Consider the following 17,749-nt stretch of genomic DNA (forward strand, 5'->3'; position numbering starts at 1 on the left):
GATAAAGCTCTTTATACAAAGAGTGCCTGATTTGGAACATTTTAATTCATTCACTTACAAAATCTTGCATTCATAATATCATTACAAACTCCCCCCGCCCACCCCTTCAATCTCAATTTTTAAAAAAATGTACTTCCCATCCTCTTAATCATCTGCTTTGTTTTTCTTCTGGTTAAAAGGCTGATGTCTGTTCATCAGTCCTATTAAGTCCGTCAAATTAGATTCCACAAAAGAATCCAGGCAAGCAAAACTGATGCAATTTTACCAAAGAACCGGAGATAATAGAGTAATGAAGATGCATTCAGTCCTTCCAAAGCCACAAGATTAGGATTACTGTCCTCATGTTTATTGGTTCCCATGATTAATGGTTCCACAATGACTGCCTGTTCTAGTTAGCAGCGTCAGTCCCTTTTGACTCCACGTACTCCATGGCTTTCTGCTTGACTGCTTGGATGCTCTCTGGTGTGCCGTGCTTCTTCTCGTAGTCCAGGTAGCGCTTGAAGAAGAACTTGATCTTTTTCACAGACACACTCAGGTGTACCACACGATCAAAGAGAGCCCTAGAGAGGAGGATCAATTCAGATTTCATTGTGGATTTGTTCATGCTCAATTTAGCTTTGACAATGGATATAACTAGCTCAAATTTCGGTTTTCGCCTGGACTTTACCAGGGCTTAAATAGATTAAATTGATAACCGGCATTTTAATTGTATTTATTTATTTAATTGTAATGAATTATGTTAGAAAATGCTAGAACTGTGCTTCTGGTTGAGATCCTTGATGTTCAAGAAAAGCTGTCATTTTAGAACTATATACAGTAGAAAACATCAAATATTTTGACAAAGTGAAGGGTTTTCCCCAGATGATGCTGCAGGTGGCAATGGCACTATGTCTCACCTCACTGTGTTACACCAATTAAAAACGTCTATCCGTAGACTCTCATCAGAGCAATGTAATCTTTTTGACGGTTTAAAGTTAGATGAATCATGTCAAATAATCAGTCCAATCAAGCTAACTCAATAATCCATGTATGACAAATATGGCCGAGGTCTGTAATCTATGTTTTGGATCTGCAAACTAAGTCCTATATAAAGGACATATACAGACGTTTTCTCTTACAAGAGCATGTTTTCTGTTGTTAGTCCCTACAACTAACCAGCAACCCACCTGACATCTTTCTGTGAGCTGTGCTTCATCATCAGGTCTATAAAAACAGACCACACGTCTGTGCGTTTGGGGTAGGTGCTCAGGACCTTTTCGAACATGGCCTTTGCTCGCTCTTCATTCCCGTACTGGAACTCCAACCGAGCAAATTTGACTATCAGGTCCACATCTGTAATGGTAAAATGTAGTCAATTATCCAGCATAAAAATAAATAAAAAAAATTACGCTGAACAAATAACTAAAATACATCAAACGACTGTAAAAGTGCAATACTGGCAAGTTAAGATCATAGCTAGCACCAGCGTGTGAATGGAATATGTAAAAACATTTGCTTACGCTCTTTATTGGTCAGACTCTGCAGCGCCCTCTGGAGGAGAGCATTGGCAGCATCGCTCTGTCCCTGACGCAGCAAGAAGGACCCGTAACTTTGCCATACGGCCTTCTCCTGCCTGAAGCGCTTTACCATGTTCTTATACAAGTTCTCTGCTTCCTACATGCACACACACAGATTTGGAAGACATGCACATAGCAGTTAATAAATAAACTTGAAAAGAAGTGTCAAAATGCTTTCAATTTCAAATACATGATGTACGGCAAAGAAAAAAAAAAGTCTCTAAATGAATGTAAAATACCAGATTAAAGGGGCAGATTCTCACCTTGATTTTGTTGGACTTGGCATAAATATCTGCCAGCTGCTGGTAGACAGGCATGGGCTCGCAGTACTGAATGGCTCGCTCAAACACTTTCTGAAGGCTCTCTTCAGTACCGTACATGTTCTCCAGGTTGAGCAGAGCTACCCACACATTCAGCTTCTCCTGCTCCTCCCTACATAGCACAAAAAGAGAATTACAATCGCACACCCATTCACACACTATGGACAATTTGGAAATGCCAATCAGCCTACAACATGTCTTTGGACTGGGGGAGGAATCTGGAATGCCTGAAGGAAACCCCCGATGCACAGGGAGAACACGCAAGCTTAACGCACACAGGATTTGAAACCCTGACCTTGAAGGTGCGAGACAAACGTGCTAACCACCAACCCACCATAATTTAACACTGAACTGTGCATACAGACCTACACACAATCTGCACCCTCGGTAAAAATGGGTAAAAAGGTTTATCTCAGGTTATTCTCGCACTGACAAATATGTGTTCATTAAATTTTTTTATTCTGATTGAAGCATTCAAAGAAACTGAAAAAACAAAAACATTTCTCATGAGCAAAGTGATACTGAACGAGTCATCTATGACTTCCTATATCAAGTTTAAATGTGACACAAAGGCCAAATTTCCTTATTTGTTCATCAAAATGAGAGACAGAATGCACAAAAGATTTTTAAAAATATTTTCTGTCCGAGATTAAACCACAGACGTTTCATAACACTTTTTTTTTTTAAACCAAGGGTGCCAATAATTCTGGAGCTGACTAGATTCTCAGGCACCCACCTGAAAGAGATTGTTTTGAGGGCTCTCTCGGCTACAGCGCGAGCCTGCTCGATCTGTGTGGCCTGCAGCTGGAAGGCCATGTACTGCATCCAGAGCAGAGACGAGTCTGGAGACGAGAGCAGCAGCCGCTCAAACGCCTCTGCGCTCTCCGGTCGCGCCAAGGGCTCCATGAGCTCCGCCTCCAGTTTGCTGAGCTTGAGCTCTGCCTCCTTTCGTTCCGTCTCCGCCTGCCGATGAGACTTCTTCGGTGTCTGGGGGAGAGAAAGCAGACCGGTTGAGGAGACGCGAGTTTGGAGAAACAGAACAACGATGAAAGACGATTCTGAGTGATTAACTGTCGAGTTAAAGGACTGACTAGATGTTAGCAAATGAATTTATTATTTGTGCACCTCAAAGTTATGAACATGTACGATATATGAATTGTTATTGGTGCACATGCACAGGTCGCATTCTAAATTATTGTGTGCACATGTGTGAAAGACAGACCTTGCTGTGATCGTCTTGCTCATCATCGCTGGACTCGTATGTGTTTTGCGCCGAAGATGCAGGTTTGAGAGCGCTCAGCGCTATGTCCCAGGAGAAATCAGATGCTACCTGTAGCCTGCATGGCACGTCTGGAGCGCAAACCTCAATTTTACCCTTAAAAAATAAAAATATAAATAAATAAATAGATAGATAGATAGACCGTTTTGTGTACTTTTATCAGTCCAATCCTAATCTAATTATATAAAATTATTCCATAAATCCAACATAGTAGTTAAAACCTCCCTGGAATCTGATTGCACAGGGAGTAGTAGCAGTTTTAGGCTCACCTTTTTCTTTACTTTGTCCTTTTTGTCTTTTTCTCTAAAATACACCTCAACTCCGCTATCCTGATCTTCAGCTTGCGCTTTCTCCTTCGTTAACTTGTTCTTCTTCTTGATCTCTGAAGCCTTTTTTTCTTCTTCTTCTTCTTTCCTTACTCTCTTCTGTGGTACAGCTTCATTCTGTAGAGAGAAAAGCAAACACAAACCAGGTGAGCTATACTCACTGGCCATTTTATTAGGGACATCTATACTTATAACCCTGCATATTCATGCCATGATCAGCCAATCATGTGGCAGCAGCACAATGCAGATACAGGTTAATAACTCTGGTTAATATTCACATCAAACATCAATAGATTTTCTCAGTGACTGTGGCATAGGTGTTGGTGCCAGATGAGTACGTTTCTTTTTTCCTGTGATTTTCACACACAACTGGATGTAAATAAAGACTTTACACAGGATGGTACGAAAAAACAAAAAGCGTCAGATGGAAACGGCTTGTTGATGAGAAGAGTTCAGGAGTACGTATGGCCAGACTGGTTCGAGCTGACAGGATAGGCTACAGTAACTCATAACCACAACTGCGGCGAGCAGAAAAACACAACACGTCAACCCTACAACAGCAGAAGACAACCACAATGACAAGGTTTCCTACACACAAGTGACACTTGGGGCACCACGCCCAGATAAAACAAAGACTACTAATTATATAATCGCCCCGTCGAAAATATTTTAACGCATTATGAGAAAACCAGCCTTGTTTATAGATTTGTAACGCATTAACAAAGTACCGGGAAAGAGAGGAGAGGGGGAGAGCAGTACAGTGCTGAAGTAACCAGAAGCAACTTTTTTTAAATCACACAGGGCACACCAAACACACTGGGAGTGAAGCATTACGTTTCTGTGCTTGCTTAAAGAGAACACACAGCTATCTTGAGTGATTGCACTGCCTTGTCACTCAACAATGAGGAAATGTCAGTGAGAGATGAACTGACGTGGGGGTGAGGTAAGAGTCGAGCTGAAGCAGGGGGGAGACATGATACATAACACATAGTTTATCTTCGTTAATCATAATATCTCTAAATAATATTCAAAGAATCTGGGAAAAACTATGGATGAAACAAACTATTTCTCTATAGAACTAGCTTTTGGGAGGAGGATAACCAAGAGGAAACCCATACAGACATGAGGAGAACATGTGAGACAGTAACCCGAGCTCAGGTTATATAGTAGCAAACTTATATATTTTTTGCATCCACCATAAATGCACGTAGATAGACACACACCTGCTTGCTCTCAGACATCGTGCGCTTCCTCTCGGTATTCCTCTGGTCACACACCTCCTTTTTCTTTCCCCTCAGGCGCAGCGGAAGCCCAAGGGATTCTGGGAGAATGTCTGCTTTACCAGTGTCCTTTGGGAGCAAGGAGAGGTCCACATGGCTGGTCTCTGTGTCAATGCTGAACACAAACACAGATATTTGGCAAATTCCACACTGGGAAATCTCTACCAGAGAGTCTATGACTACTACATGTTACAGCAAGTCGTGATAATAATGAACACGTACACACACATACATACACACATACACACATACATACATACATATAGAGAGAGAGAGAGAGAGAGAGAGAGAGAGAGAGAGAGAGAGAGAGAGAGAGAAATAGTTGTTTACAGAATTTTGTATTATCTTACCTAATTTTATTAGTTTCATTTTCTATATTTCATCATACCGTGTCTGGTGTAGAGCTGCATTTGAGATAGAGCTACAGGAATGACATGGTTTTGGTATACTGTAATGTATGATCAAGTCTACACTCGAATGTATCTGTAATCTCATTACAAAAAACAAAGCATTGGCATATTTGGCTGTTTGGGTATGCACACTGCAATTAAGAAAGCACTCGATGTGCTTCGTACTCAATGTTTCACGTTGTGGGGTTCACATCATGCTTTGTGACATGCCTGGTTTCATTTTAAAGTAATTTGGAGTAGTATTTTACTGCTCCTTTGAACTCCTACTTTCACAAGTGATGGGAAACGGTGCTCTCGGGATATGATTAACCCTAGGTCCTAATCTGTTAATCAAGCTGTGTCAAGCTGTTCGGTGGAAAAGCGACATGTCATTACAGGTTAGACAGAGTGTACATTTGGAGAGAAAAAAAAAAAGAAAAAAACAACAGATTTTACAACAGGAAGCGTGCGAGATGCAAGGAACATGGAAGATCTGAAGATATGAGTGTGTTGGCAGGAGATGAGAAGATAAGGCAAATAAAAGAAAATAAAAAGACTAATCAGAGCAACATTTGTAGGTGATGGGGAATTTTTAAATTTTTATTTATTTATTTTTTACAGGAAGCCAGTGTGAATACACAGTGATGTAATATGCTGCCAAGGCTGAGTATTAGAGAGAAGACGGCCTGCTAAGTTCTGATCGATTTTGAGCAAATGGAGGGGGTTTGAGCTGATGCTAGTGTGGAGAAAGCTGCAGTAACTGGAAAAATGGCTGAAAACCAAAACTTTTTTTTTTTTTTTTTTTTAAACTTAATGGGGTCTAAGATCTAAGATGATGACTGGGCTCTGAAGGAAGACGGAGGGGAATGATAACTATCATCTAGCCTTAGGAAGTTCCTCAGGTTTTGATTTCAGACAAAACGCACCAAATGATATACATTCATACTACTACTAAAGTACTTTCATACTACTACATAATAAAGTTTTTTTTTTAAAAAAATTTAATCGTAGACCCGAACAAGACTCCTGTAGCGTATAGCACTTCATGCCTTTTATAAGCCTGGCTCCTCGAGAAAACATTAACTCCGATAGATACTTATAAAAGATTAAAAGATTTCCAGACCCATTATACAGCGTCTGTGCAGTCTTACCAGAGAATTTTGGCTGTCAGCAGTGTGTTCTGGGAGACGTATTTGAAGAAGAGATCGGTGTCGCTTGCAAAGTAGTTTGTGGCGTTTTGGAACAGGACTCTTCCGACGACTGATCTGGATAACCTTTTATTAGTAAACAGAACAAATTCCTAGTTACTGGTTGTAAAAACGCCAAATTACTTTTACTTCAAATTACCATTTGAGAAACACACATAAGACAGGCCAAAAAAAAACCCAGACAGGATCCGAATAAAATCTTTAGTACCTCACGAATATGCCCCGTTCTCCAACGTTCTTTACATAACCTTGGATGACCTGTCCCACCTCGAGATCCGAGACAGAGTTGATGTCCACGTCTTTGACTGGCAAGGCTTTACCAGGCTTGATCCTACATACATTCAGCAGAAGAAATGGAGAAGGAAAAAACCAACATGGACTACTATTTATATTGCCCGCTCTACAATATACACAAAATCAAACCAGGACAGTTTCATTTTGTGTTTGTGTCTTAACATGGTGTCTGGACCAGTGAATACTGCGGTGCATGAAATCCAAGTCGAACGAGTTATTATCTAAGACATAAGAACTCAATAACAAATATAATAACTTTGCATTTTTGATGGTGGTGGAAATCACAACCAACAATCATCAAACAAGACAAAAATCACGGACCCCGCTTTGTGAAGCACTGCTGTAATGTACCTGGACGGGCGTAGAGACAACAGGAACCTCCAGCCTTCCTTGCCAACAACACAGCATCTGTAGAGTGTAGACACATGCAAAAGTGAATAAACACCTCCTTTTCATCTTACTTTCCTTACATCTGTCTTTTACTGCATTGTCTTATTATATATTGTGCTTTTGATGCAGTCCAGTGGTCACCAACCCTGTTCCTGGAGACCTACCTTCCTGAAGACTTTAGCTCCAACCATAATCATGCCCAGCATTGCCTTAAGAAGTTCTTGATTAACTAAAACAGGTGTGTTTGGAGAGGAAACCTGTAGGAATGTGCTGTAGATCTCAAGAAAGAGGGTTGGTGACCAAATTCACTTCACCTCATGGTGCAGCACTTTGATCCAATTTCTGTTGCGTGATTTGGTTTCAATCCATACACACAGATACTCATACCTGACCACCTGGCCTTCTTTGAACTGCTCAAACGGAGCGTCCACGTATTCGTCTGTTAAATCGGTTATACGTGCAAGGCCGAAATTCCCACACGGCAGCTTCAGAAGCAAGCCCACGTGGGGGATGCTTTTCCACACCATGCCCATGGTAACGACCCCGGTCTCGAGAGTGCGCGTCCCTATGGAAACACAGGAAACAATGAGATCACCTGAAGGAGCCACTTACTGTGCGTCATGATCGCAGCAGGATGTGTGTGTGTGTGCGTGTGTATTCAGCATATGACTCAGCAAACTAAAAGAGCACTGGGAACGCTGGCGTTGGCCGGCAGTGCGGAATACTGTGGATCTAAAATCAATGTTAAGTCCTTTTTTTTTTTTTTGGTAGTATCCGTTACCACGATGTCAGCTGTATCTGATACTCAAACTGCATTCTGCTATTACTGCGTGAGAGCATAAGATAATGGTTTATCTTTTTAAAAGCACTTCATGTTTTATTAACAATGCTACTTCTTTAAGGGAATACCTGTAAGCGAAAGTTTGAGATGCCGATGCTTTTTGGGGCTGATACTGACGACCTTCGCGGAGACACACTGGCCATGTTTGAAGAGCTTTTGTGGCTCATTTGCCTCCTGGGAACGGAAAGCAGAAAAACACCAGGAGTCATTGCGGTTTTTAAACCACAAATAAAGTCCACACACAGCGTTCCAAACAATGTGCAAATTCAGTTCTTTTAATGCAGATTCAATTTTTTTTTTTTTTGCTTAATTCATTCAAACGTGTCTGTTTTTTGCAACAACAACAGCAAAACATTATAATAATCTGCTGAACCTTGAACTAGTTATTCGAGTTACTTTTACAAACCTATGCTACCTCATGCACAATACTGCTGAGCTGCGTGGAAACCAAACTGAAACTAAGAAGAAAAAGTTTCCAAGTGATCTACTAAAAAGATCACATCAGTTTCAATCCCTGAGGCAATCACAAACATAATATGCTTTTCTTTTTTAAACACACGCTGCAGTACTGAACCGAATACTGCTGACATACATAACAGGAGCATCTATGTATTAATGCATGTATTTGACTAATCAGTAAAGAATCACAGATCTAACAGATACAGGTCAAGAGCTTCGGTTTAATGTGCATATCAAACATCGGAATGGGGAACAAAATGTGATTTCAGTCAGCACATTTACTTGGACAACAATAACCCGGTATTAACCCGATTAAGACAATACTCTGATTAAGAAGCTATCATGTAAACAGTGATTATTGATGACCTTAATCTGATTAAAGTCATACTCGAAGTGAACACAAATCGAATTAAGACGTGGGGAGTATTCTTGTTTTAGTCACATTATAGACATGTGCACACCTTAATGTGGGAGTTTTCACCGCATTTTGCGACAGGACACGTACACACATGGAGGTGCTCACCCGTTTGACAGTAAACAAGAGAGCAAGGCTGCGTCCGAAACTGTGTACTTACCTACTATATAGTAGGAGAAATACACGCATCTCTATATACTATATAGACGGTAAGTACGCGGTTTGGGACGCAGCCCACGGCTTCAAGCAGTCGTCTATTTGCATGTATAGCACGACAAATAATTAACTGCACTTGAATCTTTCATGAAATTAAAAATGAAACACGGAAACTGTATAGGATACCATAACGAAGACGGACTGTATGCTGATACGTGAAATTCTGGAGGGACGTAATGACGTGTGCCGTTAATCGCCCTATGTTCTAGAACATGTAAAACAGGAACATGACAGGAGTATTCTAAAAGCAACTCATGTAAACACCTTAATTAGAATATTGTCTTATTCAGAATAAGGTCAATAATTAGATTACTGCTGTCCATGTAGTCAGTGACTCTGACTGTGGCACTGTTGATAGTGCCAGTAGGGTTGGTTTGAGTATTTCAGAAATTGGCGATCTTTTGCAATTTTTACGCACAACAGACTCTATGGAGTTCACACAGAATGGTGCAAAAACACAATAAAACATTGAGTGAGCGACAGTTCTGCTGGTGGAAACGCTGTGCTGATGAAAGGGGTCAGAGGAGAATGGCCAGCCTGGCTTTGAGCCGACAGGATATGGAATTAAATCATTTGTGCCAAAATTATTGAACATAACTTTTCAAGAAACGAACAAAAATATACAACGAGAAAGAAGAAAAACACTCCTTTGTTAACAGTTTTCTAAGCTTCGCTTTCTCTCATCGTGGTTCAGCCAGAGTTTCCATTTACGCTTTCAAATTTTTTGTTTGCGCAGTATATTAGTTTGCAATGAATATTTGAGTTTTTGTTTAGACTCGTAGGACTATTTCTTCCGAGATGAGCTCTCAGGAGCGGCATGACGCTTCGGCGTCATCATCCGCCTCCTCCTCATCCGGACACTCGAGCTGCCGATCCAAATCGCACTGGCCAATGAGAGTAAATCACTGCTAAGCCCACCCACACTAGAGGTGTGAGCCAGAATGGCGAACGTAAACTCGCAGAGCTTAAACGAAAACTCTGGCAGCGCATTCATAAACCATGATTGGTGAAAAAAAAACAAAGAAGGATGTTTATTTGAAGACAACGTTAAAATTTTTTTGCCACAGAGTTAAGTGTTTTCAGTTTCAGAGTGTTTTTCTTCTCTTTCAGTGTAGATTTTCATTAATTTCTTTAAAAAAAAAAAAAGTTATGTTCAATACTTTTGGCACAAACTCAGTTCAATAACAAGAAGCCTATGGTAACTGAAATAACCACTCTTTACAACCGTGATGAACAGAAAAGCAGTTCAATGCGTTAAACCTTGAGGCAGATCGACAACAGCAGCAGAAGACCACATCGGGTTCCACTCCTGTCAGCCAGCAACCTGAATCTGAGGCTACAGTGGGCACAGGTTCACCGAAACTTGACAGATAAAGTCTGGAAAAACATCACCTGGTCTTTTTCATCATCAGCTGCCCAACATGATCACTACTTTGTATGTGATCTGCAAAATGTCTGAACTGAAGTTGCATTGTGCATTGAACCACAGCATTTTAAAAAGTAGATCTCAACAAGTACTATGTACATTATGATTATTCCTCACATTTTTAATCATTTCAAATATAAACTGGCCTCAGAAGCACTTTGCCTGCACATCTGAACATCCCGTTTCTCTGGAAACTGTGTGTACTATGCGTAATTCTACTTTTATTACTGCAGTTAAAGGTCCTTTGTCCACCATCAGCAACTAGCAGTAAATGTGAGCTGTAGTTTATAATCAGCACAGTTTGAGTCCTAATCTAGTAAAAACTGGTTTACTCACTCTACGTTTAGTGATCATATCCATCAGCTCCACGTATCCAAAGAGGGTCGGAGACACAGCAACCTCAAGAGACTTTGACCGTGGAATGTACTGTACACAAGTGAAAGGAACATTTATTTATTATTTATTTATTTATTAATTAATTAAAGTGCCATGATACCAACTTTTGCTGAAAACTGGCACGCTTACATAAACACAACGCTTACTTTAGATACATAGCATATGAGCTCCTGTCCGGGGTTATAGCTCTCCGGTGTAGGCTTGTTCTCCAGTGAGGCGACAGGCACATCTTCATTCATTTGACTGAAAGAAAGGTGTACAGGTGCATCTCAAAATATTTGAATATCATGGAAAAGTTCATTTTTTCCAGTAGTTTCATTCAAAAAGTAGAACTTCCTTAAACTCTAGATTCATTACGCATCAAGTGAAATATTTAGTTAATTTTCAGTTAAATATTAATAAATAAATATATAAATTACAGAAGGAAGGGAAAAAAAAAAAAAAAAAAAAGTACTTTTCCACGATATTCAAACTTTTTGAGATGCTCCTGTATTAATGTAGTGAAACTGGTAAACAAACCATGTTACTGAGCTAACAATGTTTCATGTACCTGGGGAGAAGTGTGAGCTCAGGCACAGAGAAGACAAAGTTGGGATGTGTGATGGGGAGAAACCTGCAGAGCAAAACAGGCATTAAAGTGATCACGATTTCAAAATCAAACCACCTTGTAAAAAACAAATAAAAAGAATAAAAAATAAGTTACCTGTGGCCGTTGATCTCACGAGCACCGATGATCCTTCCCTTAACTTCAGTGCCGACCTTCAGGGACGACGTGGGGAGTCCTCCTACTTTGGGTGATTCATGGATCTGAGAAACGTGCACGCTTCCTGTGGTTCCATCCGGCATAGTCACGAGTACACACAGAGGTTTGACGGTTTTAACCTTCACCATCACGAACTCCCTGATCTTGTATTTGTGTTCGTTACTTCTTTTCTGAGACGTGCTGTGGTTTTCACGTGACAGCTGATCTACGAGAGCTCGTCCACCCAGATGTTCACTGCTTGGGTCAGTTACGATCACGGTTATATTATGACCCACGGACAGCTTTTCAGATTTAAAACGGAACGTTTCGTTTAGGTGGGCGGTTGTGGTAATTACAGTCAGGTGACCGGTACTGCCCAATGAGATTACGGCAAAGTCTTCGTCCACGTACTGGACAGTCGCGGTGTGCTGGGAGTCTTTATTTAACTGTAGAAATGAAAATGGAATACAAGTTTACAATGATATATAATAGTGTATATGTCTTAATGAATCCTGAGCTAGAAGTAAAACCGATATCGAAGGAAAACCTGCATGTGATGTAGCTGGAATTAAAATCTAATACCCCACGACATGCGGGACTCCACCTATTTTGCCTGAGCCTGCCTGCACTTATGCACCTAAACTAATACCCTTCACAGAGAAAATAACAGTTAAGGCTCTGCCTCCACTATTTCTTGCTTTCTTCCACTCAAAGGCACAACTTCAATATTATTAACATAGAATATTACGTTAAATTAAATTAAAATGAGACACTTCCACCAGCCTATATGAATTCCAAAATCTGTAGATGTATTTATTCAGCAGAGTCATTTATTCAAATTGAGTTATGAGACAAAATACAAAGCAATCACCTGTTACAGATGCTGTTTAAGTTTTAAAAGGTGTCTCTAGACCTGTAACAATCACCTACATTCAATGCTACCTTAAAAGTTTGCTCTGCAAAACTTCCATTCAATGGATCTCGCTCGTTTTTTCATTTCAAGCCTCTGTTTAAATTTTTCTGGTCCAGAAACTAGTTCTGCGCCAGGCTAAACAGCTGTTCGGTTGCACACTAATTGTTAAAAGCTAAGGTTCAAGGCGTATGTAGTTTCAACAACGGGGATGAGAATAAAGGAAAGACTGGTCAACGTTTTCATCAATGCAGCCCAAGCCTCTAAAAATAACACACTGCTGCTTTAAGAGTACCAACAGTGATAACAGTGCTGCAAAAAACAACTACATACAAGCCAGCCCTAGTATTCAGGTGTGCTACCTGCTAACACCAGCCACAAAATCTACATGGAATTAAACCCGTTTTTATCTCGTTAAAACGACCGACATCGGTGGCTGTTTCTACTCACCGTTTTCTTCTTCACCGTGAGATTTGGCAGGAGGGACACATGCACCTCAGAGGTCAAAAAGTCAACGTAAAGCACCACAGCTGTGACCTGATTGCCTGGAGTGGTGTTCACATCTATAACAGTCCAACATCCACATCCGAATTGTTAGTGATATTTCAGGCTATAATGAATGCATGTAGGGTGTAGTATCTTGATGGGCTGACCTGTTACGTGGTACTTGGAGGCCAGGACTGTGGCATGGCTGAGCTGATCTGAGGTCAAGATGACCGAGCCATCCTCTCTAGTCACGTCGACGGTCATCTTCAGTTTATCCCCAAGTGACACAGCGGAGAGCTGCTGCATCAAGTCCGAGTCACCTGGAGGGAGAACGAGAGCGATCAAAATCGCAATAAAAGCCAATTCAAGGGAAAGCTTTTGAGAGAAAAAAAAGAAAAGGTTTTACTACAGTATGCTCTGAAGACTTTTTTTTTTTTAATACCTATATTGAATATTAAATTGACTAAGAAATATTATTAGACAACAGAAAAACACAGAAGCATTTATATGTCAAGCATAAGCAACAGTTGTTTAGTGCTCTTAACCCAACTTCCCATTAAGAGTAAAATATGAAACCGTACCCACATTTGTCTAAAGAAAACATGCCCATGCTGTAAAGCATAAACTGAACACACAAATTACAACTTTAAAAAAAAATATATAAATAAATAAATAAATAAAAGGCTCGAAAGCTGTGATTTGATTCCGTATGTTGACGTATTTCCTTTTGAAACAGGAAGTTAGAGAAGTTAATAGCATTTGAAATACCCCACAACACCTCCTAATCTAAACAAACTCGACAGTGGTTTAGCTAGCTAAATATGGAGAGTTTTCTCGAGTCTTTTTACAGCCGTGGAGGATTTCTCACTCCCAGCTTCACCCATGCCTATCCACTTTCATGAGAACGATACCCTACAGGACAAGATTTTAATATTTTTCCCTGAAAGTGACTAACTACAAAACTAAATCGAGAATATCTCCCAAACAAAAAAAAAAATCTGTCATACCATCATATTAGTGTCCTGAACACCAAGAGATCCAGCTTGCTTTGAAACATCAACTCTGAATTCAGTTACACTCTCAGCTACTGATATAGATTCTTAAGTAAAGATCTCTCAGGCTTTGGGGTGTGCTACAGAGACATACTGCCTTCACTGCCCGTGACTTTAACGTGAAAGGACTTATATACTGCGTATTTGCTTTTCCTTTCATATGGGTCAATCCATAAACAAGACTGAACCATACCCTTACTTAAACTCGGGTTCTGCATGAAATAACGGGCATATTTTCAATAAATGAAAGCACGAGGTGAGCACAATTGTATTCATTCAAAAAGCACTGAAGAAGTAAACTATTTTGGAATGAACATGATTAGCCAAATCCTGCATACATCACTGTATAGAAGATAGCTAGAGGGTGGGATCTGACAATGCATACTAACTCAACATGATCCATTGTTGTAGTATTTATTGACATTCACATTAATTGACTTCTCTCCTACCTCTCGAGGTCATGGCTTCGCAGACGGCCATTCTTTCGCGCTGACCCCGGATCAGTCTGGCTTGGGGTTCACTCTCTGCCCAGCTCACCTCTGATGCCTTCAGGCTGATCAAGAACCGCCGCTTCTCCTCATCCAAGTTAGTCACTGCGGCCAGCACCGTCTGTCCTACCTCAAACGCTACTGTGGGATCTGTGATGAACTTATCACTCATGGCCTGTAAGGCAGATTAAAATAATACATCACTGATAACTAAAACAGGCAGCACTGTGTTTCTGTGTCAAGATTTAATTTCTCCTTATATTTTCATTATGTGGGTTGTGCGAATTATGGATCAGCTTTTCAATAACTGACGGAATGAAAGCAATGCTTCACTGGCAACAAAATAAAGAAGAAACAATGAAGAAGTGGCGACTCACAGCTTTGGGTGCAAGGCCGACCAGGCCGTGAGGGAATTCAACAAAGACGCCGTAGGACATGATGGTCTTCACCCAGCCTACCATCACCATCCCCACAACTAGCTCTGAGAAACACGTAACCAGGTTTTCTGCCTCTAGAGCCGCAATCAGCAAGGGCTTCTTACTGAGAATCTGTGTGGTTTGGTTAAGAAGCAAAGGATTATGGGAATCCTCGATTGTGTATCCAGTCAATGGATAACTTCATGGGAACAGAGTGTGTGTTTCAGGTCACACCTTGTCAAAGTGTATAATTCGATCTATGGTTAAGCATGTGTCTATTAATCTGATGACATGTTAAATCAAAACAATACCCAAGATGCAACACTTCCAACCCTCCATCACTCCAGTAGAGGGTTTAATGGTTTCTAGTAAGGGGGGTGGGGGAGCGTCGGTGGCTGAATGGATCGATAAATGGACATTTACCAGGATAAAGGCAGATTCATGTTCAACGGAAATGAAACGCACACTCCTTAGACACCAGGAAGCAGCATAAGGTGGCAAAAACGATTCTCTAGACGTTCGCTAGAATCAAATAATACCACATCATCAAAAAATGAGAAGTAAGGCGGTTTTGGAATGCCAGTAAAGTATAAATCTGTTGAGTGGATTTTGTGTCTGAAATTTGATTCCACTAAACTACACAGATTCACTTTTAGGAAAAATCACACAAAGTCTAGATCCTCATCTGAATGCTGCACAAACCTTATGAGAAACATCCAAATACTAAAGACAATGCCTAAATAGTACCCCACGAGTAAATGATGGCTCTTTATCGATATGAATTTATCCACCCTTTTTCTGTCTCATTTAGGTTAGGTTTGGAATTTCCCTTCAACTCACAAAAAACAGGTGAACACATTGGATGAATCCCAAATAGAAGGCATTGATGCCTCGCTGTTTTTAGGTCAGTTGTCTTATAACGCAATGGTTTGAGATATATTATTTTATATTATATAAATGGTAAAGAAATGTTCCCAACAACAGTGAGACCCAATGAGATATAAATTAAATAAGGTATGATTGGGGAATCTACAAATTACTCCACAAACTACTCCCTGGCTCCTTGGTGTTTTCTCCCTTTATTTAAAGACTGGTTGATGCATGCGATTATGTGATATACATGACAGTAAATTACACACGCATGCTGCTTGCAAAAATTGACCAGATGAATGAACCACACGTTTCGTACACACCCACTATTCATCGAATAGCACTCTGACAAAACAGCATTTCAGGTCACGATTACATTCTTGAACCCAAAGCCCCATTAACATCTCTACTGAAATAAAAGCAGATAAGCCCATGAGGATACAATGTTTTGCTTGCGTTTGCTCAGACACACAGCGTTGGAGACGGTGTCTCCCTCCTGTATCCCCGCCCACAGCAAAGGGCAATTGGAGACATGGTCAGAGAGGTGCGCTGTGGGAAGCAGAGCAGGCATCTCTTCTGGAAGAATAGACACTTCAAGGCCAGCCGGGGATTTCTTGCATACAACGACTTCCACTTTCTGAAAATAAATAAACAAAAACACCAATCATGCCAAGGACTGCCATCTACAGACATTTAATGACATTTTATTAACCTGGAACAGGTTTAACTATATAAAATGCAAAAGAGTAGTAAGCTCTTCCTCTATAAAAACAAAAAGAACGTTCAATGATACTTGACCTTTCCGATTTCAAAGTCGAATTTAACATTTGGGATCTTCTCAAGGTCATTCTGAGTCACTGCTTTAAAGGACAGGAGCAGTTTCTCATTTTCAGGGTCACATTTGATCACTTTGGCTTTCACCACCTGTTCAGTAATACAAACAGCGGGGTGGGAACAAAAACCAAACAAAAACAGCTGTAGGTCAGAGAGAAAGGAGAAATTAACATTATTCACATGTAAAATGGGCAAAATGATAGAGACTAACCATCTGAGATTATGCAAATCACTAAACCTTAGGTTCAATTAAAAGCTTTTTGTCAATTAAAATGTGCAACCAGTAAAGTCACAGTAAACAGCCGTGTCAAATAAAATGAATTCCTCAGTTTTTTGGGACATGCTTATTGATTTAAGTTAAAACAAGGTTCCAATACTGTTTTTAACACCTTTATTAACTTACTCGACTTGGAAGTTTGTTTCACTTTCAGGTTTATCGCTATAACAGGATTTTGAGTTTGATACCAACAAGTGTAGTATTCTTGCTATCAGTAATTCAGATTAGGATTTCTTCGATTCTATAAACACAGCTCTCTTCATATGTTAAATAAGATAAACAACTAACTAAAGGGCATCTTCACATCTATTAATCCATTTACCAACTCTGAATCAAAGAGAAATATTTTTGCTAATTGGTTTGGTTTCTAACTGCACATAATTAAACCCCTCCCCTTCAAAAAAAATAGAAGAAAACTTTATACGAGGGCTGTGGAAATCAAAAGAATCACCTGAGCACAGAGTCCATTACACAGTAACTACTCTAATCACTTCTAGTGTTTATTCCCTCTGTTTGGATGGCTGGGTCTATGGATCAATGTATTTATAACAAACATTTATAGATTCATACTCTATAACTCCAAACTGTGGCATTATGAAGCTGTGGTATGGGAAGTAAAGACCTTCGAGCTGTGTGCATGCATAATTAAACAACAACAACTAGGGTCACAGTGATCTGTTGGGGTCTATTGGGGTCACGGCGTTCTTTCGGGGTCTGTTGCGGTCACGCCGTTTTGTTCAGGGTCTGTTGCGGTCACGCTGTTCTGTGCGTTTTACACAACTTTGTTTTGAACACCAGTACTTTATCATGGTGCTTGAAATTACAGTACCTAAAACTTAAACTATTCATTTGGAATTTTGCAATCATTACATTACTAGC

General features: G+C 40.2%; 1 protein-coding gene across 1 annotated transcript in view; it reads right to left on the reverse strand.

The window, feature by feature from the left end:
* Window positions 1–25: 25 nt before the first annotated feature.
* pdcd11 (programmed cell death 11) overlaps window positions 26–17,749 on the reverse strand; it is a 31,545-nt gene continuing 13,821 nt past the window's right edge. The window contains exons 14-36 of the mRNA XM_053615197.1: window positions 16,558–16,683; window positions 16,202–16,396; window positions 14,851–15,021; window positions 14,435–14,648; window positions 13,101–13,253; window positions 12,898–13,010; window positions 11,499–11,983; window positions 11,346–11,408; window positions 10,942–11,038; window positions 10,736–10,825; window positions 7,952–8,057; window positions 7,430–7,607; window positions 7,004–7,060; window positions 6,567–6,689; window positions 6,302–6,424; window positions 4,705–4,876; window positions 3,425–3,598; window positions 3,099–3,251; window positions 2,613–2,863; window positions 1,820–1,988; window positions 1,500–1,653; window positions 1,167–1,332; window positions 26–560 (exon numbers count right to left, since the gene is read on the reverse strand). Of these exons, the coding sequence (XP_053471172.1) occupies window positions 389–560; window positions 1,167–1,332; window positions 1,500–1,653; window positions 1,820–1,988; window positions 2,613–2,863; window positions 3,099–3,251; window positions 3,425–3,598; window positions 4,705–4,876; window positions 6,302–6,424; window positions 6,567–6,689; window positions 7,004–7,060; window positions 7,430–7,607; window positions 7,952–8,057; window positions 10,736–10,825; window positions 10,942–11,038; window positions 11,346–11,408; window positions 11,499–11,983; window positions 12,898–13,010; window positions 13,101–13,253; window positions 14,435–14,648; window positions 14,851–15,021; window positions 16,202–16,396; window positions 16,558–16,683 (3,705 nt within the window). The 3' untranslated portion in view covers window positions 26–388. The remainder of the gene's footprint in view (window positions 561–1,166; window positions 1,333–1,499; window positions 1,654–1,819; window positions 1,989–2,612; window positions 2,864–3,098; window positions 3,252–3,424; window positions 3,599–4,704; window positions 4,877–6,301; window positions 6,425–6,566; window positions 6,690–7,003; window positions 7,061–7,429; window positions 7,608–7,951; window positions 8,058–10,735; window positions 10,826–10,941; window positions 11,039–11,345; window positions 11,409–11,498; window positions 11,984–12,897; window positions 13,011–13,100; window positions 13,254–14,434; window positions 14,649–14,850; window positions 15,022–16,201; window positions 16,397–16,557; window positions 16,684–17,749) is intronic.

This window comes from Ictalurus furcatus, chromosome 26 (assembly GCF_023375685.1).
Source record: "Ictalurus furcatus strain D&B chromosome 26, Billie_1.0, whole genome shotgun sequence".
NCBI classification, from domain to species: Eukaryota; Metazoa; Chordata; class Actinopteri; order Siluriformes; family Ictaluridae; genus Ictalurus; species Ictalurus furcatus.